Source organism: Oryctolagus cuniculus, chromosome 12 (genome assembly GCF_964237555.1).
Source record: "Oryctolagus cuniculus chromosome 12, mOryCun1.1, whole genome shotgun sequence".
NCBI lineage: Eukaryota > Metazoa > Chordata > Mammalia > Lagomorpha > Leporidae > Oryctolagus > Oryctolagus cuniculus.
The window spans coordinates 41,511,314-41,539,288 of NC_091443.1; the positions used below are offsets into that span (position 1 = coordinate 41,511,314).

A 27,975-nucleotide genomic window follows, 5' to 3' on the forward strand; every position below is an offset into this window, starting at 1 on the left:
CGTGACGCGTCGAGTCCGCCGGTTCATGGGCCGGACCTCAGCCGCTCCCAGCCACAGGCCGCTGCCGCCGCCTCCGCCGCCGCAGTGGTGGCTCCGCATCCTCAAAAGGGGCCCTCGGACTCCTCTCTGGGCCAGTCCAGCACTGGTTCGCGGAGCCCCGCACAACTCGGGCTGGCCCCTGAACGGCGAGCCCTTCCTGCCCGAGTTGCGGACAACTTTCCCTTGCCCTTGGGTGCCGCGGTGGCGCGGTGGCTCGGTGGCGCGGTGGCTCCCGGACAGTGCCCGCCGCAGGTTCCTGAACCCAGCGCTCCGCTCGCTGCGCCTCCGCTGGGCGCTGCGGCGGGTCGCTCCCCGCTCCCCGTGCGCACGTGGGGTGTCCCTGCCCTGCGTCCTGCGGGCGAGATGCCCCTGTCACACATCATGAGCCAGGATCTGGAGAAAATTGCCGTGGATTACATCGTGCCTTGCCTGCACGAGGTGGGCTTCTGCTACCTGGACAACTTCCTGGGCGAGGTGGTGGGCAACTGCGTGCTGGAGCGCGTGAAGCAGCTGCACCGTGAAGGGGCCCTGCGGGACGGCCAGCTGGCCGGGCCGCGTTCCGGCGTCTCCAAGCGGCACCTGCGCGGCGACCAGATCACGTGGATCGGGGGCAACGAGAAGGGCTGCGAGGCCATCAGCTTCCTCCTGTCCCTCATCGACAGGCTGGTCCTGTACTGCGGAAGCCGCCTGGGCAAATACTACGTCAAGGAGAGGTCCAAGGTAGGAGGCGCGCGGGCGCGGGGGGCAGCCGGAGTGAGCTGTCCGTCGCCTTCGCCGGGCTGCGCGCGAACTTCGGGGTTCATCCCAGAAGTCAGCCGGGTTCCTTTCTGGCCCCTCCACCCGGCCTTGACTCCCAACCCCGTCCAGCTCCTCTGTGCGAAAGTCCGCGTTAAGAGGCTGTTAATAGTGGCTGCTCTTGGTGATACAAGCCCGAGCAGCTGGGGCTTTGGGTCCGATTTTAAGGCACAGAGGTGCTCCGAAATCCAGACAGGAAAGGATGTTGGGAACGTTGTGTTTGACCTGAGACACACCTGGACACACCCACGATTGCCCTTCGTTGTAGGCTGATGGGATTCTTAGAGAAACAAAACAGCTGTGTTTTGCAGTGTGGCGGTTGCTTTGCGGAGCGTGGCAGGTGTGGGAAGGTGGGACGAAAGACTAGGACAAGTGTACGGTCTAAACTCTTCGCTTCGCAGGGCTGCCCTTGACTTCTTGGACAGGCGTACTGTCGGACGGACCATCTGCTTGTCTGGAAATTCTCTCCTTGTGCTAACCGCAAGCCACCACCTTCCTTTCCCCGACTATGGTTTGATGGCAAAATCCTCTTAACACAAACAGTTCAGTGCTCCTGAGAGAGGGGTCAAGTGCCTCCGGAAAGAAAGCATGTTTTTGTTCACAGAGCCGGAAGTGACTCCCTGGTTGGTAATTTATCTTGGAAACAGGTATAGGTAGATGGGCAGAAATATGGGAACCCTCACCATGATGTTGGTGCAAGCGTGTTCCTTTGGGATAGAATTGTTGCTCCGTCTCCTTCAGTTGCCAGTCCAGCCAGTTTTCCACTGGCAGTTCTGAGTGATTTGCACTTGTAGAGTGGTCTGGAAAGAGACACGCGAAATTGTGGAACACGTTTCCTGAAAACAAGTGAGGCGGAGTAGACTAGCACCGGAGGGGGAGGGAAGAGGAACATTCACCCAGGTACCACCATTCTTTGGACAACACACATAGTGTTTCTCAATCTGAGATAGGTCCAGTGATAAAAGGAAGCAGTGTTGTCTCATCTGGCCCACAGAGAGGAGCACTCTTAGTAACAGGGCAGTTTGCCAGGACGGCACGGGCGTGGGAAGCCAAGGGTCGAGGGGTGTGCATGGAGCAGGGAGCCAGACTGCTGTGTACCTTTCAATCCAGGAGCAACGGAATAGCATCTTCGAAGAAAATGCTGCTTTCTAAATTTTACTTTGATTTGGGAAAAATCCACCACAAATCGCACTGTGGAGAGGCCGACGTCAGAGTGTTTCTTTACTCCGCTCCTATCGTCTTGGTGGTGGATTAGAAAGTCATTTTTCTTTAGGTTAGGCTTGTTTTTATACCAAGTGACCTTCCTGGTCTCCTGGGGTGGGGCAGGGGGCTTAGCCTCAGTTGTTGCTAGGCCCTCCTAGCTTCAACCCAAGAGCAGATGGCTTTTTAACAGTTTTTTCTTTTTCCTTTTTTAAAGGTTTTGTTTAAACTCAGGTGTTAGAAATTTCTCCTCTGGAATTCTAGGAACAGAATTTGCTCTGGGGGAGGTCAGAATTAATTGGTAAAATCAGGTCACTTGCGTATTTGAAGGTTAAAGGGTTTTATTTAGCTTCAAGTTAGTGCATAGGGTGAGGGTTCCAAACTAGAATGAACTCACATGGAATGAAAAGCACAGTGTAAGTTAGGGAAAGGAAAAATGACTGCGAGATAGGAGTATTCGGCTATGGGTTATCTTCTGGGTGGAAAACAACTCCACTTACCCCTGTCCGAAGGTGACCGGTCTTGTCTGCTGAAGGTGCACTGCGCGTACCTAGATTTCCAGATTCGCTGGGGCGGTTTGGGCGCAAAGGCCTTCATCCCTGCCCTGGAGAAAAATCACCTGTGGATTAGGGTATTCCCTGGCCAATTAGAACCAAATGCAAACCAGATTTGAGAAAATAGTAAAGAAAAAAAAATTTCTGTCCTTGTATGAAGAAGTCTTAGTGATGTCTTGTGGCCACGAGTTTCTTGCTGGAAGCTGGTTCCTGTAGCATGGTAGAGACCCATTTCCACAGGTGGGTTCGCCAGTTCTACATGACTCCTGTGACTGCTGCCTTCATTTACCCTTTTCACCTCTTGTGTTTCTTCCCTCAGCCAAGTCCTTGATGTGGTGTTGCTTCATAGAACACTTCAACCAGGTTTTTGGCAAAAACATTTTTTAAAGGTAGAATTTGCATGGCTACTTGGGAATGTGTTTGTAACTTTCTATCGAGGGAATTTTCAAGCACCCGTAGTGTAGAGAAGCTAATAGGATGAGCTCCCTGCACCCTGTTTCAACCATGTCAGCCCCCGCCCCCTTTTTAGGTATTTTAGAATTTCTTGAGCATATGTGTGTGAATACGTTTCACCCTATTTGTTTTCTGCTGGATTTTTAAAAGTTGTGGAATAAAGTAATAAGGCCCTTTAATTCAGTGAAGCAAAGGCATTGAGAAAAAAACAGGAATATATACCGGACCTAAAATTGAAGTTGTGGGAGAGTACAGAAAGAAATATTAGGTGGGCCTTCTGCCTGCCAGGAAAGTTGTTATTGGTCAGAATCTATCTGCTTCCTCTGTCGGAGAGAGGTGCAGGGGTGCTGAAGCCCCATGGGGGCGTGGTTTCCTATAACATACAGCGGCATGGCGCCCCCTAACTTCAAGCATGGTCATTGCTTTCAGGCTTGCAAAGGATTTCTTATCTCAGATTCCCTTTTGGAGATTTGAGACCATATCCAAGGTAAATATTGGTCATAATTTTCTCGAGTTTCTCTGGCTGCCTAGATCTTGCAAATGGCCGTTTTCCAGAAAACGTGTAATTTATAGGAGTGAAAGTCCCTCTCTTTGAAGCAGCTCACTGTGGACTCGCTGTGTAGTATCTCTTGGAGCAGCTGGCTCTGCCTGGCCCTGTGCTGAGCATTTGACAAATACATCTTCCTCTTCCACACCACAGCTGGAAACGAACCGAGTGGTGAAATCACATGCCCAAAGCTGGTGGTAAGAAGCAGTTTGTCATCGAGTTTTAGGGGCTTAGGCTTGCAGTTCCTAACCTCTTGGACTTAGGCAAGTGGAAAATGAGGGACAATGACACCTTAGAGCTTTTGGGGAGAAAGAAGCTTAAGGTAGCCTGCACAAAACTCTTAGCAGAATTCTGAGACTTCATCCATGTTAGGAGGTCCTAAGTGGGGATTGTGGGAGTCTAACCCAGGTCCCTCCAGCTCCGGAGTCTGTGTCTCTAACTATATTCTGCTCCCCTACTTTCCATCCCTTCATATATTGAGCAAGTTTTTTTTTTTTTTTTTTTTTTTTAATAAAATGTGTTTGTTTATCTGAAAGGCAGAGGGAAACAGGGAGGTCTTTGATCGACTGGCCACAAGCACCAGGGCTGGGTCAGGCTGAAGCCAGGAGCCAGGATCTCCATGTGGGTCTTCTGTGTGGGTAGCAGAGAGCCAGGTACTGGGGTAGTCTTCTGCGCCTTCCCAGGCACATTAGCAGGATGCTGGATTGGAAGCAGAGGATCTGGGATACGGGTGTGGCACTGGTGTCTTAACCAGCTGCACCATGATGCTGGTGCCTCGCCAAGTGTTTATGGAGCGTTCACCACATGGAGTATTGCGCCCATGTTGGCGATAAAGTGATAAACAAACCTACGAACTTTTGGGATTATAGAATATTTTAGTTCCCACCTGTCCAATTCTCAAGCTTTAAAAAAAAAAGCCGCAAATGTTGAAGTGGCTCCGTGGAGTGCATTTGAGGCAGAAGTGCAGTGCTCTGCTAGTGTTTTCCCACTGCGATTTTTAGGAAAGGTATTCACAAGCAATGTTTGTTGTTAAAGAGTCCCTAATTGGAGCAGCCCTGGGCCATGGCATTATGAGGGTTAACTGTGAACGTCTGGCTCTGTCCTCCCCTTCAACAGCACCCAGGAGCGGTGAAAAGGCCAAACGTTGATGAATCACAGAAAATGCGTTGCACAGTGATGGGTTTATCCCTCTGTGGTTGGGCGGTAACAGCTTTGGGCCACCCTTCTCCCGTGGTGTCGGGAATACAGGAGCTTATCCTGGTTGCAAGCTGCTTGCACCCGTGCACTGGAAAGATCAGGCCCCAAGTGCAGGAATTGCAGTCAGCCTTCTCAGAAGCCTGCAGCCCCAAATCAGGAAGCAGAAAGCCCAGAACAGCCAGAGTAGCTGGTGGGTTGGGTCTTTCCTGGAGCTTTGTAGCCGGCTCCTTTGCATCTCTGTGTTCCTTCCTTCTTCCCTCTGCATGCATTCCACCTGTTATTTCTGTTCCATGTGCGACTCACCGAGGCTGTTCCCTAAAGACTACTTTCAGCCTGGAGGTGGAAGTGAGCAGAGACTGTGGGTGGTTTCACACTCCCTGTCTGCAGTGTTTAGGAGAAAGTCTGGTTGTCTCACTGTGGCTCAAGGACCTGTCGCCTTTGGTTGGGGGCAGTGGAGGAAGGGTGTGTGGAATCCTCTGTCACAAATAGGGCTCCCAGGGTCCTTAAGAGGTGTTTGAGGGCTGCCTACCATACATGGCATCTGCACATGACTAAGGTCCCTTAGGGGATGGGACACTTGAGTTTAGAGCACTGGAACATCTTTTTGTAAGGATATAAGAAATTCCTATGAAGGCTTTTGTATTAAAAAAGAATGTAGCTTTGGAGAGAGGCAACTGAGGAGATCATCAACAGAACACAGCGCCAGTGACAATGAAGCGAGTCGCTCTCTGTGTGTTTGTTGAGTGACACTTAGAGCAAAGAAGGAAAGGGCTGTGTGTATTTATAACTTCTTCTGCTCAGTTTTGGTCCACCAGCCACTCTACCACAACCTTATCTGCTGTCAGCGAAGTGGGAAATTGAGGGTGGGATGGGGCGGATATTAATTTAACTTCTTCATTGACAAGTCACTGAGACCCGTACGTGGATGGGGCAGGGGGGTGGAAGGTAAGTATAAAACCACCGGAATGTGAGCCGAGTGCCGTACGGTAGGTGCCACCACCTTTGCTTTCTTGTTTCCTGGTTAAAAAGCCTGCTTTTTTACATTCACTAGGTGTTATTTTTCTCTTTGGGCTTTCTTCATTCTCTCTATTTACTTAAAATGAAGCCACCAAAGTAAGTGACCACAACCATACAAGACTTCAACAATGAGGGTTTTTGGAGGTAGAGATGTATCAGAAAGGATCCCTCTTCATTTTTTTTTTTTTAAGATTTATTTTATTTATTTGAAAGGCAGAGTTACAAAGAGAGGTAGAGACAGAGAAAGGTCTTCCATCTGCTGGTTCACTCCCCAGATGGCTGCAACGGCTGGAGCTGTGCCGATCTGAAGCCGGGAGCCAGGAGCTTCTTCTGGGTGTCTCATGCAGGTGCAGGGGCCCAAGGACCTGGGCCATCTTCTACTGTTTTCCCAGGCCATAGCAGAGGGCTGGATCAGAAGTGAAGCAGCCAGGACTAGAACCAGCGCCCATATGGGATGCCAGGGCTTTAACCTGCTGTGCCACAGCACCGGCCCCAAATCTCTCATCATTCTGCAGTTAAATCATTTTTCTCTCTGGAGAGAGACCACTGGGAGCAGACCCCTGAGAGAGATGCTTCAATAGAGAAGGGCCTATACTGGCTGCCCTTCCCCGGGCGGCAGGTAGATGGGGCCCAGGTGTGCTAGTTCAGTTCCATTGAGCATTTTATGTGGGAATTTTAAACAGCATCCTGATAAACACCTTGAATTAGGTAGCCTCTTTCCGCTTTCAGCTTTTGGGTGCGGTAGATTAATTTCCCTTTCGGATGTCGTTCAGCTCAAGCCAAATTGTTCAGTTCTTCCCTCATCCCTGAGTGTGGCTAGACAAACGTCCAGTTTCATAAATGACAGCCACCTGGCATGGCAGCAGGTGGGGGTGGGGGGCGGTTCTGCCCAACCCGTCATGAGGCAGAGCTCATCTCACACGTGCTTCCCAGGCGAAAGCTCAGAGGGTTCTCCCCAGTGGGCCTGGGTGGTGCAGTCTGGCTGAGCCTCCACGTTAGATTCAGTTTTGTGGCCGTGGATCAATTAAATCCCATTTTGATCCACGTCCGTTGAGGACCAAGCAGGAAGTTGCAGGCTAGCACTATGAAGAAGGGCATTTATTTATTTTTTCTTTTTGTTAATTATTGCAGAAGCGGACCCGAGAAGTCCTTTGTCACAGCACTTTGTAGCTGTTAACTAAGCTTGCTGTAAGAAGTGGGTGTCACTTTTCTCTAGTGCTTGGCCAGGGCACATGTTCTGACAGTAATGATAGTTCTGTTGGGCATCTGCCGGGCTGCCCAGCGGGTAGCTGGATCCAGAGGCTCTGGAGTTGTAAATACAACAGACAAATCATTTTATGATGCCAGACGAAGGAATTGAGCTTTGGCAGGGTGCCAGGAGCCGTTGTCTTGGCTCAGATTCCAAGCTCTGTGTCTGTTTGCCAAGCAAGATTAGTTAGCTTGGTTAATTATACATAGAATGTGCACCCCGTTTCTCTCAATTATTTCTGTCTTAAACCAGTATGACATTTACTTTAATTCTGCATCTTCTTTTGATATTGATTTGTGGGCAAGTTCCTGTTCTTGATTTTGAGGAGCTGAGAGTGGCTGTGTACACATATTTTTCACCCCGGCCCCAGCCATACAAACGCTTGGGTTTGCTGTTGTATAATGAAGGCTTTCAGATCTTACATTGGATTCTTTCTGTACCTGCTTCTATGTTTAGAACAGTGTCAATGCCTCCTTACTAAATCAAGCCAGTTTTTTATTCTTTAAAAGGTACAGTGATGAGAGTGTTTGAATTTCTGGAGTACATGTGCCTGCCACACGCACACATTTCCTTGAGTTGTGGTGCTTGTTTTTCCTTTTTTTTTTTCCTCTCTCTCTTTTCTGTCTTTTTCCTTGGCAGAGAGAGGCAGAGAGACACAGAGAGAAGAGAGAACAAGCAAGCTCTGGTTCCTATCTGGGGGTTCACTCCCAAATGCCCGTACTCCCCACTGAAGCCTGGAGCTGGGAACACAGTTCAGGAGTCCTGCATGAGTGGCAGGGCTCCAACCACTTCTTCTTTTTTTCTTAATGGTGTGAACCTACCCACCTAAGAGGGCCACACACACAACCCACCCCACCCTCCCACCCCACCCCACCCTGCTTAAGCTTTCCTTATTTATTTGAAAGGCAGAGTTAGAGAAGTCTCCCCGCCACACTGGTTCACTCCCCAAGTGGCCACGATGGGGCTGGATCTGTGCCAATCCGAAGCCAAGAGCTTTTTCTGGGTTTCCCATGCGGGTGCAGTGAGTGCAGGGTACCAAGCACTTGGGCCATTTTCTACTGCTTTCCCAGGCCATATAGCAGAGAGCTGGAGCGGAAGTGGAGCAGCCGGGACTCAAACCGGCGCCCTTGTGGGATGTAGGTGGCGGCTTTACCAGCTATACCACAGTGCCTGCCCCATCCACTTCTACCACCATCTGCTACCCCTCAGGGTCTGCCTGGGCTGCAAGCTGCTGGAGTCAGGAGCTGGGGCTGTTTGTTGAATTCAAGCACTCTCCCATGGGGTACTGGCGCCCTAGCTAGAATATTAACTTCTAGGATAAATTCCCACCTCCTATCTCATGTAAAATAATGTTTTAACTGGGGCCAGCATTGTGGCATAGCAGGTAAAGCTGCTGTGTACAAGGCTGGCATCCCATCTGGTGCCAGTTCCAGACCCAACTGCTGCACTTCCAATCCAACTTTCTGCTAATGTGCCTCAGAACCTCAGAAAGCAGTGGAAGATGGCCCAAGTGCTTGGGAGACCCTGCACCTGCGTGGGAGACCCAGAAGAAACTTCTGCCTTTGGCCTGGTCGAGCCCCAACCATTGTGGCTATTTTCGGAGTGAACCAGCAGATGGAAGATCTCTATCTCTCTTTCTCTCTCTGACTTTGAAATAAATAAATGTTTAAAAAATGTTTTCCTTATTAAATAGGTCCAAAATATTATTATACTCTCATTGCCATAAAATTCCCCAACACACAGAATCAAAGAATAATAATCTTAATTATTAAATTATTAAATAATGACAAAAATTAAATCAATTTTTTGCCAGTGGGGGAAAAACAGAATGAAAAAATTCTAGGTGTTGGTGTCATCTTGGAGCTGATTTGAAATTTTCAGGATACTACTCTTTTATTTGAGAATTGCATGCATGCAATAGTGAAGACGGGTTGTTAGTTTTCACATCGTAAGGAGCTTGCTCTGTGTTTTCCGGACAGAGATTCAGTGTGCCCAGCTCTCAGTGCCCCTGCTACTTCTGCTCATCTGTGTGGTCAACCTGAGGGACCGTTCGTGCTCCGGAAGCCCAGCACCACCACCACGCCCCCACGGTGGATTAGTGTTTCAGGATGGCCTCTTTCCTATTCATATCATTTCATAGGTTAATTTGAATGATTGAGATGGATTTACAAAAAAACACTTAGGTCAACAAAATATTGAAGACCTAGGCAGGGAACATGTAGAATTATTGGCCCAAATGTGGCTACTGTGTTCTTGCATTTTTAGTATTATTTTACTATATTTTTAAAGTTATGATTGTCTTATTTTATAACTTATTATGTTTATTTATATTTTATAACATTTATTTTATATCTACTTTAAAAATATAACATTTATTTTATAACTTATTGTTTTATAAGTTATTGATTGTCTCAACCCCAACCCCACACATGCAGTCTCTGTGATTAAAGACACCAGACCTGTCACTCTTTCCACACTGTCTGCTGGACACGGCTGTATCCTCCATCGCGAGGCACTAAAGGCCTGGCCACGTAGATCCTTCTACTCGTCATCTGCCCAGCACTGCCCTCCGGCTCGTGCAACCCCTGAAGCACTAGCAACTTGACTTGCCAGGCATCAGGAGTTTCCCATGGTCTTCTGCAGACTCCTCCAGTGCCTTCTAGTGCCTTCTAGTACCTTCTAGTGCCTTCTAGTGCCTTCTAGTGCCTACTCCATGAAGTCTTCTGTACCCTGAAACTTGGGGTGGCCCAAGCCAGGTGCCCCAGTACATCTGGGGTCTTACCCTGCCGGTCCCCCACCCCTGGCCATGGGCTTGGAATTTTCTTGAATGCAGACTGATACACTTTTAGTGCCTAGAACTATTCCTGACAATTCGTTATTACTTACTAGCTATTTTCATCTTCACACGCTCCTTTAGGGGCAGGTATTTGACCTGACAGTTAAGATAGTTGCATCCCATATTGGTATGTCTTGGTTGGATACTAAACATTTTTTTAAAGATTTATATATTTGAGAGGCATAGTTACAGACAGAGGGAGGGGAGAGAGAGAAGAGCGAGCGAGCGCACGCACACTTCTTCTGAGTCTCCTATGTGGGTGGCAGCGGCCCAATTACTGGGTCCATCTTCCATTGATTTTCTCAGGCCATTGCAGGGAGCTGGATTGGAAGTGCAGCAGCCAGGACATGAATCCATGCCCATGCAGAGTGCTGGTGTCGAAGGTGGTGGCTTTACCCAGTATTTCACAAAACCAGCCCCTAAAAAAAGAATTTTGATTTTAGTGGATGTCAGCATGTCAAAAAAGCTATAAATGTTTCCCCGACATGCCTTCCAAGGTTTGCATTGACAGGAAGCTGGAGTCGGGAACCAGATCCAGGAATAGAGCCCAGCACAGATGTGGAATATGGGCGTCTCAACTGGTGTCTGAACTGCCAGGTCGAACGCCTGCCCCTCCGTTGAATTTTGGAAGAGTCCTCATGACTCAGAGAAGCCCGGGTTCTGATCCGAGCTCAGCCCAGGGCAAGCTGTATTTTGGGAACCTCAGTTTCCACTTTGTGTGACAGAACATCTCCCAGAGCGTTGGAGGAATTATTACAGAACCTCCAACACTAGGTCTGCTTTCCTGCCACGTAGCAAGTCCATCACTGATGCTGGAGTTGGTGGAAGAACGGAGGTATTGCAGAGCACAGAGCACGGAGCTGGGCAGCTCCTGCTCCATCCCCAGGCCATTGCAGGGGTTGGGAGTCTTGCTTCTTCGAGACGGAAGTTGGCCTTGAGAGGTGCAGATTGAGCTTGTGTCCAGATTCTTGGTGAGTCAGAAGTACTTGAGGCCCTCCTTTGATTCGTTGACGATGTTGCTTTCTTTTGGGAATTTCCATGACGGCACGACGATCTCCAGTCTGTCCGGTGGTGCTTACTTCTTGCTGGGGGCCTGTGGTGGTTCCTGGGGAAAAAAATAAGAAACCTCCAGGACAAGAGCGAACATCCAGATGTTATCTGCAGGGGAGATAATTGACCTGATGCGTCTTGTGATGAAGACCCTGCAGGGCCGGCCTCACCATTCCCTCGATTCAGAGGTCCTCCTGCTAAGAGGTTGACTTTCCGTGGCAAAAGCAGAGCAAGGGAACTTCAAGCTAAGCATAGGAGGCACTCTTGCGTCTGCATCCAAGACATGGGGTAGTAGCTTGCTTTTATTTATGGGTGAATTCGATGTTTACTTTTATATTTTAACTTAGGTTTTGTTAAGTGCCCGGCGGTAGGCACTAGGATAGACAGTTTACAGTTTATTATTTATTTATTTATTTATTTTTTGACAGGCAGAGTGGAGAGTGAGAGAGAGAGAAAGGTCTTCCTTTTGCCGTTGGTTCACCCTCCAATGGCCGCTGCGGCTGGTGTGCTGCGGCCGGCGCACTGAGCTGATCCGATGGCAGGAGCCAGGTACTTCTCCTGGTCTCCCATGGGGTACAGGGCCCAAGCACTTGGGCCATCCTCCACTGCACTCCCTGGCCACAGCAGAGAGCTGGCCTGGAAGAGGGGCAACCGGGACAGAATCTGGCGCTCCAACCAGGACTAGAACCCAGTGTGCTGGCGCCGTAAGGCGGAGGACTAGCCTATTGAGCCACAGCGCTGGCTGTTTACAGTTTATTACATCTCGCGGTGATCTTGGGCAAGTTGGTTCTCCGAGTTCAGTAAATCTGTAGTATTCATACACGTACACTAATATGTATCTACTCTCAGGATTATCAAGAATTAAAGGAGAACTAAGACGAAATGTCCATCTGAAATGAATTTTTCATTCATTGCTTTCAGCGCCTCTTAATTGATTCCTGGAGAGAGTAGTCCCCAACACCAGTGGAAGCCTCGCATTAACATGACAGTAATCCTTGGAGGTGGAACCCAACACAGCGCAATGATGCTGAGCGGTTGCACTCGCAATGTTTGCTGCCAGCTTTAGGAATGACCCTATGAAGCTGGTGCCAGACACTGCCCTAGGAATCCCTCTCGCTTCCTCTCACCATCCACCTCCCTTCAGTTCTCCAAATTTACTAGTGCCGTGGACTAATTACCTTTTATGCTTTGGGGTGGGACATTGCACAAAAACTCGGTTTTGCTGAAAAATAGCTGTGCTTTTCAGTGGTCTCTCAAACAGCAATCTCACTACCACCTGGGAACATGTTGTTAATGCAAATTCTGGGCTTCTTTCCAAGCCTACTGATGGGACATTCACAAGTTCCCCAGGTGATTGTCATTTGTGCTCAAGTTTGGGAACAACTGGGTAAAAATGCATTAAGAGGAGGCAAGGGCCGGCATTGTGGCTCCGTGGGTTAAGCAGCTATACCAGTGTAGCTACTCATATGCCAGTATCCCATATGAGTCCCAATTCAAATCTGGGGTGCTCCTCTTCAGATCCAGCTTCCTGCTAATGCACCTGGGAAAGCAGCGGAAGATGGCCCCAGTGCTTGGGCCCTTGCCATCCACGTGGGAGATCCCAACAGAGATCTGGGTTTCTTCACCCTCAACCCAGCTCCAGCTGTTGTGGCCATTTGGGGAGTAAACCAGCAGATGGAAGATTACCTTCCTACCTATCTATCTCTATCTCTACCTAACTCTGCCTTTCAAATAAAATAAATCTTAAAAAAAGGAGACTAAATAGGGATGGTTTGAGACCAGCCTCTCTGGTCTCAAGAACATCAGAGTTCATCTGATGAAATCTGAGATTATTCGTTGATAAAACTAAAAAATACAAGTATTTTTTCCTCAATTGGGAAATTTTGAGAAAACTACAACATGTCAAACTTACACACATGTGTAACTTTTCTGTTATTTCACCAATAAATTCAATTTGCCATAAGTAGGATTGGAGCAAAATTTGAAAGTGATCTCCTCTTGTGGGGAATGAAAGGGGAGAAATAGCTTTGTTCATTACTATGGGATATTGCTTCTTTACCTTTTTAAAAAATATTTTATTTATTTGAGAGGCAGGGTTGGAGAGAGAATATCCCATCTTCTGGTTTACTCCCCAAGTGGTTGCAGTGGCCAGGGGTTGGACCAGGCTGAAGCCAGGAGCGGGGAACTCCATCTGGGTCTCTTACGTGGGCAGCAGGGGCCCAAGCACTTGGGCCATCTTCAGCTGCTTTCCCACAGGCACCAACAAGGAGCGAGATCAGAAGTGCAGCTGCTGCAACTTGAACCAGTTCCTGCAGGTGTTGCAGGAGGTGGGTTAACCTGCTGCGCCACAATGCCAGCCCCTTCTACTTGTACCCAACAGTAAGGAGTGTGAGTTGAAGGACCCAGTCAATGATTTTTGATAAGCACAAACTGGATCACAGTGCCTTGCCGGCTGGGGAGTCTCATTAATGAGCATCTATTATGTGTCACCTGTGAGCGCCACCCCGAAGCCTTCTAGGGTAAGATGGCTGTCAGAGTTGGAGAAGGCTGGGGCGTAGGGCTTTTTGTGGGAAAATGTGACTAAGGAATTGAATCCAGCTCAGTTGGAGTCAGAGGTATGATTCGATAAGGGTGAGCCCGCGGCTGCCGCCTACCTGTTTCCCACTTGGAGGGCTTTGGTTTCCCAGTTCAGGGTGGGAGCCTTGTTGGGTAAGGCAAGAGAATCATCACACAAGCCTTTGTTGTGTTGTCTCGGAGATGAAGGTCTAGTGGAAGCAACAGCACTGCTTCCATACCATTTTCCCCCCAGAAGAGCCCTTTACTTTCTCCCCCTCCAACAGCGGGTCTGCTGGATCTCACACCTGCTCTGAACCCCAGTGAGTCTGTACCCAGTGAATTCTAACGGGGCTGCAGAAAGTGCTGTGGCCCATGTTCACTGCTGGCAGGAGAGATGTCTCTGGGCAAGTGTTGTGCAGGAATAAGGAAAATTTAGCTCATCCCTGGAATTCCTGTGCCCGGTGCTACTCCTTCCCAGGGGAAGTGCACTTTTGTATTTCCTTTAAAAAATTTTATTTAATTGGCTATCTATCTTCTGGTTCTGAAACAAGTGTTGACCTGAGCTAATAAAGGCAGGCCCTGGGAGGGGAGAGGGAGAGGGAGAGGGAGGCACAGACTTCCTCCCACAGAGCCTTGGGGAGGGAAGAGCAGCCAAGTCTTGTGCAGTCTGTGGACTGCTGACCAAGTCCACTTGACACAGGTTTTATGGTGGGCTTGAGGTTGGCCCTGGAGAGGGAATAACCCCAGCAAAGGCAACAAGCTGGACAGCTCTGCTGGGCTGTAGGATTCCAGGTCAATTTCCTTTGCCTCTTCTTTTGTTAAAATTCTCCCCTTGGTGCTTCAGTTCACAGACTTAACAGCAAACATATTCATTTCTTCCAATTTTTGTAATTTTTTTGCATTTGATGATTTTCCTTGGAAAGGATGAGAGGCAAGCTGAGAGGGAGTTGAATATTTCAAGTAGAATTAAAGACCTTAGTTCTCTTGAAAATAGACTGGAGATGAACTGGTTCCTGTTAGACGCTGGCTAAGCTGCCATGGTCAAGTGTGACTGGTGGTGGAGGCCTCCCTTAGGCTCTTCAGCGAGAGCAGTTGGGTTCAACAGGCCAAGTGAACCAGTCTCCTGCGGCCTCAGCTTGCTTGTCTATGAAAGGGAAATGTTTCCACCTCGTGCCGGCAATGAGAAGAGTGGATGAGTTAAGGTTGGTAGAGCACACAGAGCAGTGTTGGGCTTGCACGGTAGACACCGTAAGCATGTTTGTTCAGTAAGTAACTGTGGCCACTGGATTTCTTGAATTTCACTTGTGCTATTCCTTCACTCAGCAGGTAACTGTCAAGGGCAGGATCCTCCTGTCTGAACACTATTACTTCAGAGTGTCTTTTCATGACATGTTTTGATTGGTAACCAGTTTTTTATGTTACCATTTGTAAAGTCTTGTCTTACCATTGTATTTAAGTTGTCATGAATCCTTCAAATATTGTAGGCTGAATTTCAGGTGCAAATTTAAAGACAACCATACTGAGGTCTCCGACAATCCCATAGCCAGGCGTGTTCGTTTTCTCTCTTGTGCTTGGAACCTTGAGAAAGCTCCAGGTTCAGTTTTGTTTCTCTGGTGGTTTCTCAAAGGTGTTTATGTAGTGGGAATCCCAGGCCCGTGTTGCTTGAAAAATGACCGATGGATTTGTTTTTCTGCGGAAACACGGTAACTTCTAGGCGGGACACCTGGCAGGGTTCATGGCTACTGCAGAGGAGAGTGAGCAAAGTGACTCAGGGGACATGGCCGCCGCTCACCTTCCCAGCGTCCAGGAAGTTGCTGGGGACTTGGTGTGTCGAGTGCCAGCCAGCTACGTGAGTCGCAGGGAGTTGGCAGCCGCGGACCTCTGGAGGCAGGGCGTTAGAAAGGACGTGGTTAAATGCCTGCTTTTTTAATATCCTTCACCCTGAGCTGGACTGCCTTGCACGGATTTTATAATTCAGGGGAAGCCTCTGTGGGAAAGCTTCCCCTGGTGACTGCGGGGCTGATGGGGGGAGGAGGGAGGGCTCCCAGCGTTCAGTTCCCTTTCCAGCCTGCCAGGCGGTGTGCTCGGGTGTGGGCTGCCTGCCACCCTCACGGAGCGCACGTAGCCCTGTCACTCAGTCGTCACCCAGCTGGCCTGGAGCCAGGCCTCCCACAGGAAGGGCAGCCTTCCCGGACCCGAACAGCCTGTGCTGATAGGGCTGCGCTGCCTCATTGCGGGGGCTCTGGCAGAATCCCCTCTGAGGAGAGGAATTAACCACAACTGAGAATGGAATGACAATAGTCTTTGAAATTCCTGGCCTTTAGTGGCTTCATGGGGGAGGGGAGGAAGCAGTAGGGAGTGATTCACCCAGAAGTTCATGCCTGAAGGGCAGGGTCCCCTGAAAGAGACTCTTGATCAAGTGTAGAGAGTCTGCAGAACCGCGAACCCTCCGTGATTTTGTGCAGATGTCTCCTCTCTGTGTGTGGGTGTGGGTGTGTGCGTGCGTGCACATGCGTGCGCAATCTGGTGATTGTGGTGGGTGCTTGTCTCTTTAAGGTAAAAATCTCAAGGGGCTGGGCACCTGGCAGGACTCTCATCACTGACCCAGGACAGCAAAACGCAAAGGTTCCAGAGTCTAGGTTGTTGTTGATGCTTCTTTGGATGAACCTGAAGCTGAGGGCCAAGTTCACCTGAGGACAGGCTTTCAAGTAAAAATGCTCAATTATTTGCCCTTCCAGGCATGGTGCTCTTGCCTGACCAGGAATGTGGGCAGACCCACCTCCCCAAAGCAACTGAGGGTTGCTGTAGCTTTGTACTTTTCCATTTTCGAAGCACGGAGGCTCCCGAGTTACAGCACAGGCCAGGTGTCGCAGCGCGCTGATGGCTGCTCTACACTGGGCGGTGAGGGTCTATGCTGTAGGTGTGCAGGTTCAGGGAGAGGAGTTATTTTCAGTGCAGACGTAGAGCAAATGAGGGAGACGGAAGTCGTTTTCATTGTGGTGACAGGACAGTGGGAAACATTGTCCTGAAGGGCAGACATTTGCCTGACTGGCATGCTGGATCTTCCCAATTGTGTGAGCAGGTGCTGCCCCCTGGGGAAGGGCATTGTGGGAGCTGGACACTGGACCATACGCCGTGTTTCCTGTTGCCCTTCGTTTTGTTGCATCAGTCTGTCCATAGAGGCACCAGAGGAAGAAAACAGATAGGTTTGGTCTTAGTCGGCAGCACAGACAAGGAGATGCCAAGACAGCGCTCACATTATCTGTGACTCATTTCTTTACGCCCATCCAGGTGAAGTTAGAATGAACGTGTGAAAATCTGAAACTGCTTGTTCGGTTCATCACCAGTGCTGTTTCATCATCACTTGGAGACCTAACTTTAATGTTAGGGACCCACCTGGCAGCAAGTGGGAACGCGGTGTCGGTGACATTTTTCTGAAACTTAGAGAAAGCTTTGCGTAGTTGGCATCCTCTTGTACAGAGGCCTGTGAACATTGTACTGTAGGTGTTCAGTGCCACAGTGGATCCCGCAGGGTAGCCTTGAAGATCACACACCCCTGAACAAGGAACCCGATGGGAGGACAAAGCATGCATTACAACTTTCCTTTCATATCCTCTGGATTGAAGAGGTAGAGGATCTTTGTCAGAGCCAATGGAACATAATGGGATTTGACGTTTTGGCTTAATTTGTCTTTAGATTTTTTTTTCCCCAAAAAAATCAACCTTGTAAAGACCATGCCTCTTACATATATATTTTTTTTAGTCACTCTAGCTTTTCCTGAGGTCTGTCTGCATGTTGAGGTTGAATACTTAAAAGGTTTTTTTTAATTTTTGTTTTTCTTTTGAAAATAGAATTTCCATTTTAGGACTGCTTCTAGCACATACAGTGCTTTTGTTGTAATTATGAGGCCGCATTTCCCTCCTCCCCCAGAGATGAATGACCCAGTGGGACCCCACCTTGGTCATGCATATAGGACAAAAAAAAATGCATAGTCATGGGCTGCCCTGCTCCCTTGTCCACACCCAACATGTGTGTTACATTATGTGCTGAACACAAATCACTCAGGAAAATGACCCCGGAAGTGTAGCCTTCAGCTTCTCTACCCATAGGCTGACTAAAACACATTGGCACATTTGTCACCTAGGCTCTGTCCCCAGTAAGAGATGAGACCCATCTCTGTGCACAAGAGTCGGGTGTTGCATTCTCCACCATGAGGAGTTACTTGGCCTTTTCTCCAAGCAAAGAGAGGCAGATGGTCTTCTGTGTGTGTGCTTGCCCACCTGTTTACACATGTCTCGTTATGCACTTTGGCCTTGTGTTAGAGAGGGGAGAGATCCTGGCTCTCCATAGCTCTGTACCAGCTGGACCTGGGAGAAGGACTTGGAGCGGGGCGGGTGTGGAGAAGGCGTCTGGAGAGTGGGTGGTGCGGGAGGATGAGGCTTTTGTCTTGGGATGGGGCATGGCTGAACCTGGTGAAGAGGGGTGGGGAAGGTGCCTACTTACTGCTCAGGAGCTCTCTTGAGATAGCTCCACTTCTTAGGGGCCCTCAAATAGTGATCTCAAAATGGAGTGTATGTGTGGGGGGGCCCTGATTTAAATTTGGGATCAACAATATTTAGGACATTTTACGTAAAAATTTGGCTGTGTGCTACCCTCCTAAAATCTGCAGATGTGTCCCCATTGCAAATGACAGCACATCTCCTGATGTAGGTGGCATGGCACACACATGCCAGACTTCAGAGATGTGTGTCCTGAAAGATTTTTTAAAAATTAATTTATTTGCCAGAGCCGTGGCTCACTAGGCTAATCCTCCGCCTTGCGGCGCCAGCACACCGGGTTCTAGTTCCAGTCGGGGCGCCGGATTCTGTCCCGGTTGCCCCTCTTCCAGGCCAGCTCTCTGCTGTGGCCAGGGAGTGCAGTGGAGGATGGCCCAAGTGCTTGGGCCCTGCACCCCATGGGAGACCAGGAGAAACACCTGGCTCCTGGCTTCGGATCAGCGTGGTGCGCCAGCCGCAGCGCGCTGGCCGCGGCAGCCATTGGAGGGTGAACCAACGGCAAAGGAAGACCTTTCTCTCTGTCTCTCTCTCTCACTGTCCACTCTGCCTGTCAAGAAAAAAAATAAATTTATTTGAGATAGAACCTGCTTCCACCTGCTGCTTAACTTCCCCGAATGCCTGCGTGGTTGGGATCTGGCCTGCTGAAGCTGGGAGAAGCTCCTATGGAGCTGGGGACACAATTGAACTCTTCCTGTATGGCAAGAAACCCTGTTAGCAAATCTGACTCCAAAACCATGAGCCAATCTGAAGTCTGTTTCTATAAAAACAGGAGTTGTGATGGCTGATAGAGAAGTGGTAAGTCTACCCAGAGTGTGGATGAGGAATGAGTGGATATGCAGGGCTTGTTGGAAGCAGCTTGTCCCTGTACCAGGATGAGGTTGATTGCATTCTGGGGTATTCTGTGTAGCTATTGCAATGAAAATCTTAGATTTTTTTCTGTTTCAGTGTTAGCTTTGGACTCGAAGATACATTCTTTTGAGTCAGTTCACCAGTGACTCTAACAGAACCACTGTTTTTCTTTAGATTTTGTTAATGTTGTAGATCTACCTGTCTGTGTAGGTCGTCAGCGAATACATATACACTTCCTGCCCACACATGGCTGTGGTGTCCAGAGTGTGTATCTCTGGCCTGGAGTCAGCCGGGGAGCACCTGGCTCACCCCTCCTGTTGTTACAGAGCTCGGGAGAGGCCTCTGGAGTTGGGGGATGGGGAGGTACACCATGGGGTTCGGGGAGGGGCTGATGAGGTAGAAGGGAACATGTGGATTTATCTGAGCATCCAAGAATAGAAGTAGAGAACTACACTATATGTGCTCCCGCAGATGACACTCACGTGTTATCACACTTCTGTAAATTTCAGCTAGTAAACCAGTCAGGAAGTGTGGGGAAACAGCCCATATAAATGACATCCTCCTGCTATGTGTCAGCGTTATTGCTTGGCATCATTGTTTGGTGGTCATTAAAGCACTCTGGCCCTGTTCACACAACAGTAAAACCTTGGAGCATTTTCCTCTGCGATAGGCCAGAGCCCTCCCCAGGCTTGATGAGGTTCAGATAGCAACTCACTTGAGCCAATCCGTTTCCGGAGTTTGTTACTGCCCTGTGCACAGATTGGCAGGCACGAATGGCTTATTCTTGACTTGAGGCCTGCACTTCAGGACATCCTTAGCTTGATGGTTTCAGAACCTGTCAAAGATTAGCAGATAGTTGGGAGTGTACCCATGCCCAGACCCGTGTCCTGTGGTGTTCCTCCAGAAAACTCCCTGATAAAATGGATGGAATATTGTTTCAACAGGCTTACTGTAGCTTGCAATGATTTCCGTCCATTGTTTCACACTGCATGCGTACAGCTTCTGGAACCAGGAAGGAGCGTGGGTATCACCCTGGCCAGAAAAGTGCGCTCTCTTCCTCTCGGGTAGGCAATCAGATACTTTGCTTCTCTGTGTGTGTGCGTTGTACAGATGCAGGAATTACCAGAGGATGTGCTTTTTAAAGTTTGTGTCTACCTTGATTTTGTTTTTTTCACAAAAATATTTTAATCCAAGCTGAATCTTAAGGCAGATAACGACTTCCTACTGCCTCAAGAGCTCTTGCTTTTTTCGGTGTTGATGCTTGGATCAAATCTTAGATCTTCAGTCTATGGAGGTGGTGTGACCCAAGTCCCCTCTTCAGAAGAACTGGGCTTTGGATCACACGGCTGCACAGTGGACTAGATGGCAGGCAACCAGACCTCTGACCTCTTGCTTGGAACAGAGCTGTAAGAACATAAGAGGACAGCGGAGGAGAGCATTGATGGAGTACTTTTTCTGCTCAGACCCAGAGTGTGAGGAGGCCGAGATGGTAGGAAATCCAGCCAGTGACTGTTTGTGGCTTGAGTGACTTTCATTACTGGCTCAGTGGTGGCTCTAACAATCCAAATAGCCGCTTCCAGGGATGGTGGGTAATTCCCTGCTCATTGGAAGTGACTTCATTTATCTCTTCCTTTCCAGCTTGGCCCAGCATCTCTGCTACCAATTACGTGTCCATCGTTTGTTAATTTATTGCAGTTGCCTTGACATTCCACCTTCTGAAAGACATTCAAGCTAACAGTCGAGCTTCAGTTCTAGGGATGACATTGCATTGATATTTTGGTGTGCGAAGGCAGGATATAGGCATTGCTAATTCATGAAGTTATAAAGTGTGAGAGATAATGGTGACTTAAGGTTTTAGATGTCTCTAAAGCCAAGTCACCATTCAGCCTTATTATTCTAGCTTGCATTGTATGTGATGCCTTGTGCCATGTTTTCATGCTGCTGGGGGGAGTGATTTAGCAACTACATTGAAGCTTGTCCATTGATCCGTTAGCATGTTAGTTTGGGGCTCTACCCAACTAGTCATTTTACTAATGAAGCCATTCTGTCACTTGTCAGGGTGTATATGAACTGGATCCCTATATGTGTGTTTGGAGATAGGCTTTTTAAAATTATAAAAAAAGCAATCAACCTAGGTGGAATGTGAACTTATTCGTTAGCGAAACAGCTTCTCACTAATTCATTGATTCATTCACCGGATTTTAAGAGGATTCTTCGTATCGGGCACTGTCCCAGGTACCAAGAATGCATCAGCAAACCGAGCAGGAAAGAAGTCTTTGCCGATGTCTTACGTTGCAGGTTTTCTTAGTTTCTCTACATATATCACAGACCTATAAAAAATGTCTTTAAAGTACGGCAGTGTCCTGTGAAGACAAGAACTGGCTTTTTGTACTTTGCCCCTTTTTCCCCTACTCTTACAAAGTTCCCCTGGAACAATCAGGTTTGTTACCCTCTCAGAGGATTTTCAGGAAGGCTTTCTGCTTTATTCCTCCAGCTGTATGATACACAGAGGAGGAGGGCTTCATATTAGCTCCTCATTTCCGAATTCCCAGGTAGGAGGAAGAGTATTCAGAAACATACTGTAAGTGTTTGGTTTTCCCTGCGGGGGATTCCGCTGCGTTGTCTGTGCTAACACATTAGCCTCTTGTTGACCCTTCTCTTTCCCTTCTGTCCTAAACATTGTATTGAGCAAGCCTGACCTTTTTGGTGATTGGTTCTTCTCGCAAATACAAGGATCTAGCTGTTCTTGTAAGACCGAGTGATACGGTGATTCAGAGGCATTCATTAAACAGACATAATCCCTAAGCTGTACCTCTCATGATTTTGGTTTTGTGGACCTAGAATGGTAACCATAAGTGGTTTTCTCACCAAAGGAGTTTTGAAGAAAGGCAGAGCATCGTGTCCATGGACAGAAAGAAGACTGTCAAATGTCCTAGAGCTGTGGCAGTATTGCCACACCACTTCCCTCTGGGCTGAGCCACAAGGCATGACCTGGCTGTTCATCTTACATGCTGGGGAGTCCAAACAGACACACTACACATGCAGCTAGGAAGCCAGCAGCCACACATGTCATACATGTCATACATATCCAAGGAGACTGTGTCACTGTCTGCTCACCAGTGGGAGGAGAAGTTTGTTTCAGTGTTGTTAACCAGCTTTCTTGGGATTTCCTCATAGGCGATGGTGGCATGCTATCCAGGAAACGGAGCAGGTTATGTTCGCCACGTGGACAATCCCAATGGTGACGGCCGCTGTATCACCTGCATCTACTACCTGAACAAGAACTGGGATGCCAAGGTACCGTGGAATAATGGGAGTGTGTGTGGAGTTAGGAAACGATGGAAAAGAATTCAGATAATTCAGAGGAGAGTTTTGAGTTCATAATAGCTCTCTATCTCCCGCTGATGAATCTTTCTATGTCTCTCACGTTTTCCTTCCCCTCCTCCCCACCCTGGAATTAGTGCTAGAATTGGTGAGATGAAGATCATGTATGTGAAACTGCCTTGGGGGTGGGTAGCTACGGTGATTATTAAGGGGTGGGATGGGTGGTTGACAAAGGGAAGGTAATTTGATGTTAGGATTACAGATGGATTTTTTTTAGTGTAATTCAGAGCTGATATGAGTCTCACTGCAAAATAGGATGTACATGTTTCCCTCCCAACAGTAGCACTGAGAGGACAGCACAAAAATAGAACTATAGGATCCAAAGCAAAACCATCCCCAAGAGAGAGCTCCTTCGCACGCCTCTTTCTCAGGGTGCTACATCTCATTAATGGCTGCTTGCCACAGCATACTGTGCTTTATGAGTGCCAGAGGCTTGGTGGCTTATTTTTGTATTTTAGAACACGTAGAGAAAGAGGAAAATCAAAGTCTGGCTCCATGTGTGCCAGCATTTGTCTGGACTTTGTATACTTTCTGAAAGTTGAGTGTGATTTAGGACTCTGGGAAGTTGGAGGACTTTGGAAGCTTATTTGGCTTTTGAACTTTCTGCGACTCCATTTCCTGTTCTTTCGGGGCAGATGCTGGCTGCCATAAAGCAGTGATATTTTCTCCAGGGTCATAGAAACGAAACCTGGGAAAGCAGTGAGTGAGTGACAAGGCTTGTCTCTTCGTCTCCCTCTTGAGTAACATGACTGAAACACATCCATTCGGTCCCCTTGAAAACCCTGTAGGCAAGAGCGTCAAGTTATTAGGTCAATAAAAACAATGCGCAGAGCAGAGTGTGAAGTCGTTGGACAAAGATTTGAGTTCCTTTCAGTGATAGGCATTGTGCTGTAGGGATGCGCTGATACAGAGGGCCGGAATGCTCCTTTGATTGTAGTAATTCTGGGAAGACAGATTGAGGACACATGTAGAAAAAGATGAGTAATTCAAGAAAGAGTTAACGTGTAGTAGGAGGGGCTGATAAGATGGTGGAAGAAAAGAGCTTATAACTTGTGCTAACAGGGTTGGATAGGAGCTTGGGGAATTTGGCAAAACCTGTGAATTCCAACTGGAGAAGTGGGAATCATCTTAGGAAGCTACTGCTATTAGATGGAACCATATGAAACGGCTGGGGTTGGTTGGTTGGTTGGTTTTGTTTTTGTAAGTCAAAGTCAAAACCACTCACACATTGGCACTTCTCTGTGGTCCATTCTAATGCTAATCTATTTTGTGTCCATGAGCTGGTTTCATGATCGCTCAGTGGCAAGGGTTTGATTGGAAATGAGGTGCATAAGGAGAAGTTTCTTAGCCAAGTTTGCAATACAATTTGGTACCAAGGGTGAGGAGGAAGTAAAACTCGGAGAATGGCATTGTTTCCAGGTGGGGCTGAAATGTTGTTGTTGATAAACCCTGTGTGAGGCCAGGAAATGATCTACCTTCTTGTGGTCCTGCAGCTACATGGTGGGATCCTGAGGATATTTCCAGAAGGGAAGTCGTTCGTAGCAGATGTGGAGCCCATTTTCGATAGACTGCTGTTCTTCTGGTCGGACCGCAGGAATCCACATGAGGTGCAGCCTTCCTACGCCACCAGGTAACGGTGGGGCTATGATTCCTCTTCAGGAGCTCATGCGGGCCCCAGTTCCCAGGGGACGCTCTGAATTCTGGTGCACAGGAGTTCCTCACACCTCGGAGCCAATGGCAAATGCATCTGGAGCCCATAAAAATTAAAGGGGAAACCTTGGATTCTGTAGAGCCAGGATCCCTCAAAACTTAACACTCAATTAAAGTCGCCTGTGTCCCCCGCTTTGGAAATCACAGGTCTGAGCCCCACAGAGAACTAGACATGAGCATACTGGAACCTTTTCATGGAAAATGGAATTGAAAAATAAATAACTGACTTTGTCAGCAGAAGCTGATGGGAAGCCTTTGGGAGAGGGGGAATCAAGAGCTATAGATTCCAGTGGCTAATAGTAGTTGGAAAAGGAAAGTTCCTCAAAACCTAAGCAGGAAGTGCCCCCTGTTCCAGTTTATCCCATGGGTGGGATAGGGCAAGTTAGTGGGAATGCAGGAGTTTCCCATGAGTCCTTGCCTCAGTTTCCAAAAGTAGACAAAATAAGCCATGCGGGTCAAAGGTCCTGGGAGCTGAAAGAAGTTGTTCTGTCAAGTGTTACCCTCTTCCCTGGGCTCTCACCGCCAGCGTGGGTTACCTTCTAGTCCTTTCTGTCCAGGTCACATCTAAGCTGCGCCTTACTTATTTAATCCCCTGCCTTCCCCTGCTATAGCCTGCGATTGCTGAGAAAGAGGAAGATTTGCTTGCAGGATCTTTCAACCTCCCTGTACCCAGGATAATGCCTGGCACATACCTAGAATTCCTTTTGTGCTTTATTGCATTTTAATGGGGTTGAAACTAAAGAATTTAATTTTAAATTAAAATTGGACCGAACTAATAATAATAGGGAAAAATGCTAAATGGAGACTTTGCAAATGACTTTAATGTGAGATGTTGATTAAGCCTGTTTTTTTTTTTTTTTCCCTGTAGTATTGTTAAACTTCTTATACTTATTTATCTTTCACAGATACGCCATGACTGTTTGGTACTTTGATGCTGAAGAAAGGGCGGAAGCCAAAAAGAAATTCAGGAATTTAACTAGTATGTGATCACTTTTTTTGTGATTCTTGATGAAGTCGATCCATGCCTTTCATTCACTTCTGTGTATTCTCTAGTATATTCTCTTCTACCGCAGTGGTGGGTGACTGCATCTCTATGGGTATTCTTGATGGGTGAATCCCGAAACCTCAGCCTTAGCTCTTTTAGGAGCAATGCAAAGGGCAGTTCCAGAGAATGCGCACCGGTCATGTGATGGCAAAGTTACCTTTGTATCATCACTGTTAAGCAGCCAAGTGAGCAGTGAATGTCACTGTGATTCTGAAGCATTTTAAAAGGAGAGAATGGAACCCAGCTCCAGTGGTCTACTTGTTAGGTTGGCATGGAACTGTGACTCTCACGTCATACACACTGAGTGTGACTTAGCACCATCCTGTCCGCTCCAACCAGTATCGTAAAACAGCATCTCCCAAGATATGTTGCCTTAAGATCCTAATCCTGCCAGGTCGGTTTATGTAAAGGTAAATTTCTGCATTTCAAAATGGGAAATGCTGCACATTCTATCTCTGTTTTGAAGAGTCACAGGGCTCACTGGCATGTTAAGTCAAGGCCATGGTGCAGGAAAGAAACCCATGTCCTGTTGCTTCACCCCTGGCCCGTTTAGACTGTCTACTGTCAAATACCAAAGAAAGCAGACACCTTCAGGAGGCTTAGCTTTATTCTGTAAGACAGGAAGTGATCACAGGAGGGAGGTGTTTTGTTGTTGTTGTCGTTGTGTTTTTTTTTTTTTTTTTTTTTTTTTTTTTGACTTTAGGACCCAAAACTCATCCGATCTGACTGTCTTACCCTTTTCTGCTCCCACCCCAGGGAAGAGCGAGACTGAGCGCACTGAAGATTGACCGTGCTGTGAAATCCGCTGGCCTCGTTCACTTTAGTTACAGTTCCCGAATTTTCTTTCTTTAAGCGTTGACACCCAAAGATGACAAGAAAGTCCCCTTAAGTGCTTGTCTCCCTCGTGTCCCTGTCTTGCGTGTGGTACTTGGTGTTCTCTTGCCGACACTGTGTTGACCTGCAGATACTGTCTCTGCCAGACGAACTCACTTGCTACTCCAGAAAGACCTGCACACGTCCTTGTTGGCCAGTGGGTTAGCTGATAGGTTTGGTAAAACTGGTTATTGAAACAAGAGCCTGGGAGCACAGGGATGAATCTTACTTGCACTTTATATATGCTTCCTGATTTGAAAGGAGGAGGTTTGAAAAAAAAAAAAAAAAAGAGCATGGTGACAGATACCACAGAGAGGCGTTATTAAAGCCTTAACAGCGGGAAACCAATCTATGTCATCTGAACAATTTCCAGATGTTCTTATTTCAGGGCTGCTGGGGATTCAGGAGTATCATCACGATCTAATGGCATTATTACCTCTAGAAAGGGCTGCTGTCATTGTGATCAACTTATAACTGTCCCAAGGGCTGGACACTCCTTTTTTCGTTCTGGTCCTGCAACCTGGCCTTTCTGCCTCTGTCCCATTTTTTTCCTGAAAATAATTATCACTGAGGACAGCACCATTTATTCTCTATTTTCATTGCTTACCTGGAGAACCTAATTCCCCAGGTGCTAAAACTAGAGATGGGTTCTTTTGGTTGGAATGGGAATTTGAATTTCAATCAAAAGACGAAACTCTCCCTGGTCGTTGAGTGTGGACCACCGGGAACAGTGTAGCCAAGTCTACTGACGGACATGCAATAGCTGTGTGTCTCTTCAGCAATTGGAGAGGGAAGGTGGAGTGGGAAATGTCGATATTCCCGCGGTTTTTGTTTTTCAGTTTTCCTTTTTTATGAGCTCATCCTTACCTGACAAAATTAACCAGCCTCGGGAGCTGTATTAGAGAAAGCAAATGGAAATAAGAAGACCCTTAGAAAGCTGAATTCTTGCACATTGTCTGTCCCGTCTAGCCTTTGCTCGGCTCCCCTGTGGATGGCAGTGGGGCGAGCATCATGGAATTTGCTGGAAACGTGGAAGCTTCTACCACAGCAGCAAGCAGAGATCCCACTGCCTCGAGACCTCTGTGTTGAGAGTCCATTTTATGAAAGTTACACTTCCTACTTTTCAGTTCTACTCTTGTGTTTGTTTAAAAATCCCATTTATTTCTTGCTTGAAAATCCATGAATGTCAAGGAGCCAGAAATATTTTCATCAGTCACGTACAGATATGTAGACTTTCCAAGAAAGAGGTTTATTTTTTTCTTTCCTGGTTTCGGAAAGTTCCCATTGTTCACTCTCACAGCTGCTTTATTCTGTTTCACTGCACTACTTCTCACCTTCTAACTGACTATGTAATTTACTTATTTATTTTGTTTATTGTCTTGTATCCTTTCTCTTGAGTGTGAGCACAATGAGGACAGGGATTTTGTATGTTTTTAATCAATGCAATATATTCCCAGCACCTAAAATAGTGCCTAGCACACAATAAGGGCTCAGCAGTTATTTTGAATAAATGTAATAAATGTAATCTCCTATGCTATGCTAATGATTTGATTAATTTCCTTCATCTTTGGCAAAAATGCTTGCTAGTTTGTTTCTACTATTGTTGACATAACTCATTTAGGCTAAGAGTTTTCGGAAGCTTGGTCATGGTGTCATTTCATGTTCATGTACCTAGGAATACATCATCCATTGGCCACTGTGAATCTGAAAATTGAACAAGTGATGTTTCTGCCCTTCTGTGTCTTGGGACTATGGGGGTAGCTTAATGGTAGTTTCTGGTAGTAGAGTACATTCCTCCTTTGGCACCATTTTGGAAAACTGAAACAGAAAAAGAAGGAAAGTTGTTTATTGTGGAATGTTGTATTCTGTTAATATGTTTTCATGATCACTAATGTCATGGGATTAATAGTGACATTATTCTGAAGAACCATGATGTATTTGCAATAGTGTGTCTGTATCATTCAGTGGAGTCAATATTTTGACTTGCCAATAGATCTGACCTCTTCGACCTTGCTATGCCTTCCAGACAAACGTCCATAAACTAATAAACTAGATATCAAATCAA

At 47.4% G+C, this 27,975-nt stretch overlaps 1 protein-coding gene across 2 annotated transcripts; it reads left to right on the top strand.

The window, feature by feature from the left end:
* EGLN3 (egl-9 family hypoxia inducible factor 3) lies at positions 1 to 27,975 on the top strand. Of its 2 annotated transcripts, XM_051822757.2 has the most exons (6): positions 10 to 232; positions 280 to 759; positions 22,076 to 22,195; positions 23,776 to 23,912; positions 24,898 to 24,971; positions 25,794 to 27,975. In XM_051822757.2, exons 1-6 carry the CDS (start codon positions 26 to 28, stop codon positions 25,823 to 25,825), a joined length of 1,050 nt encoding a protein of 349 aa, XP_051678717.1. In that variant the 5' UTR covers positions 10 to 25; the 3' UTR covers positions 25,826 to 27,975. The 2 variants fall into 2 exon arrangements, with proteins under 2 accessions (XP_051678716.1, XP_051678717.1); XM_051822756.2 differs by having other exon boundaries at positions 1 to 759.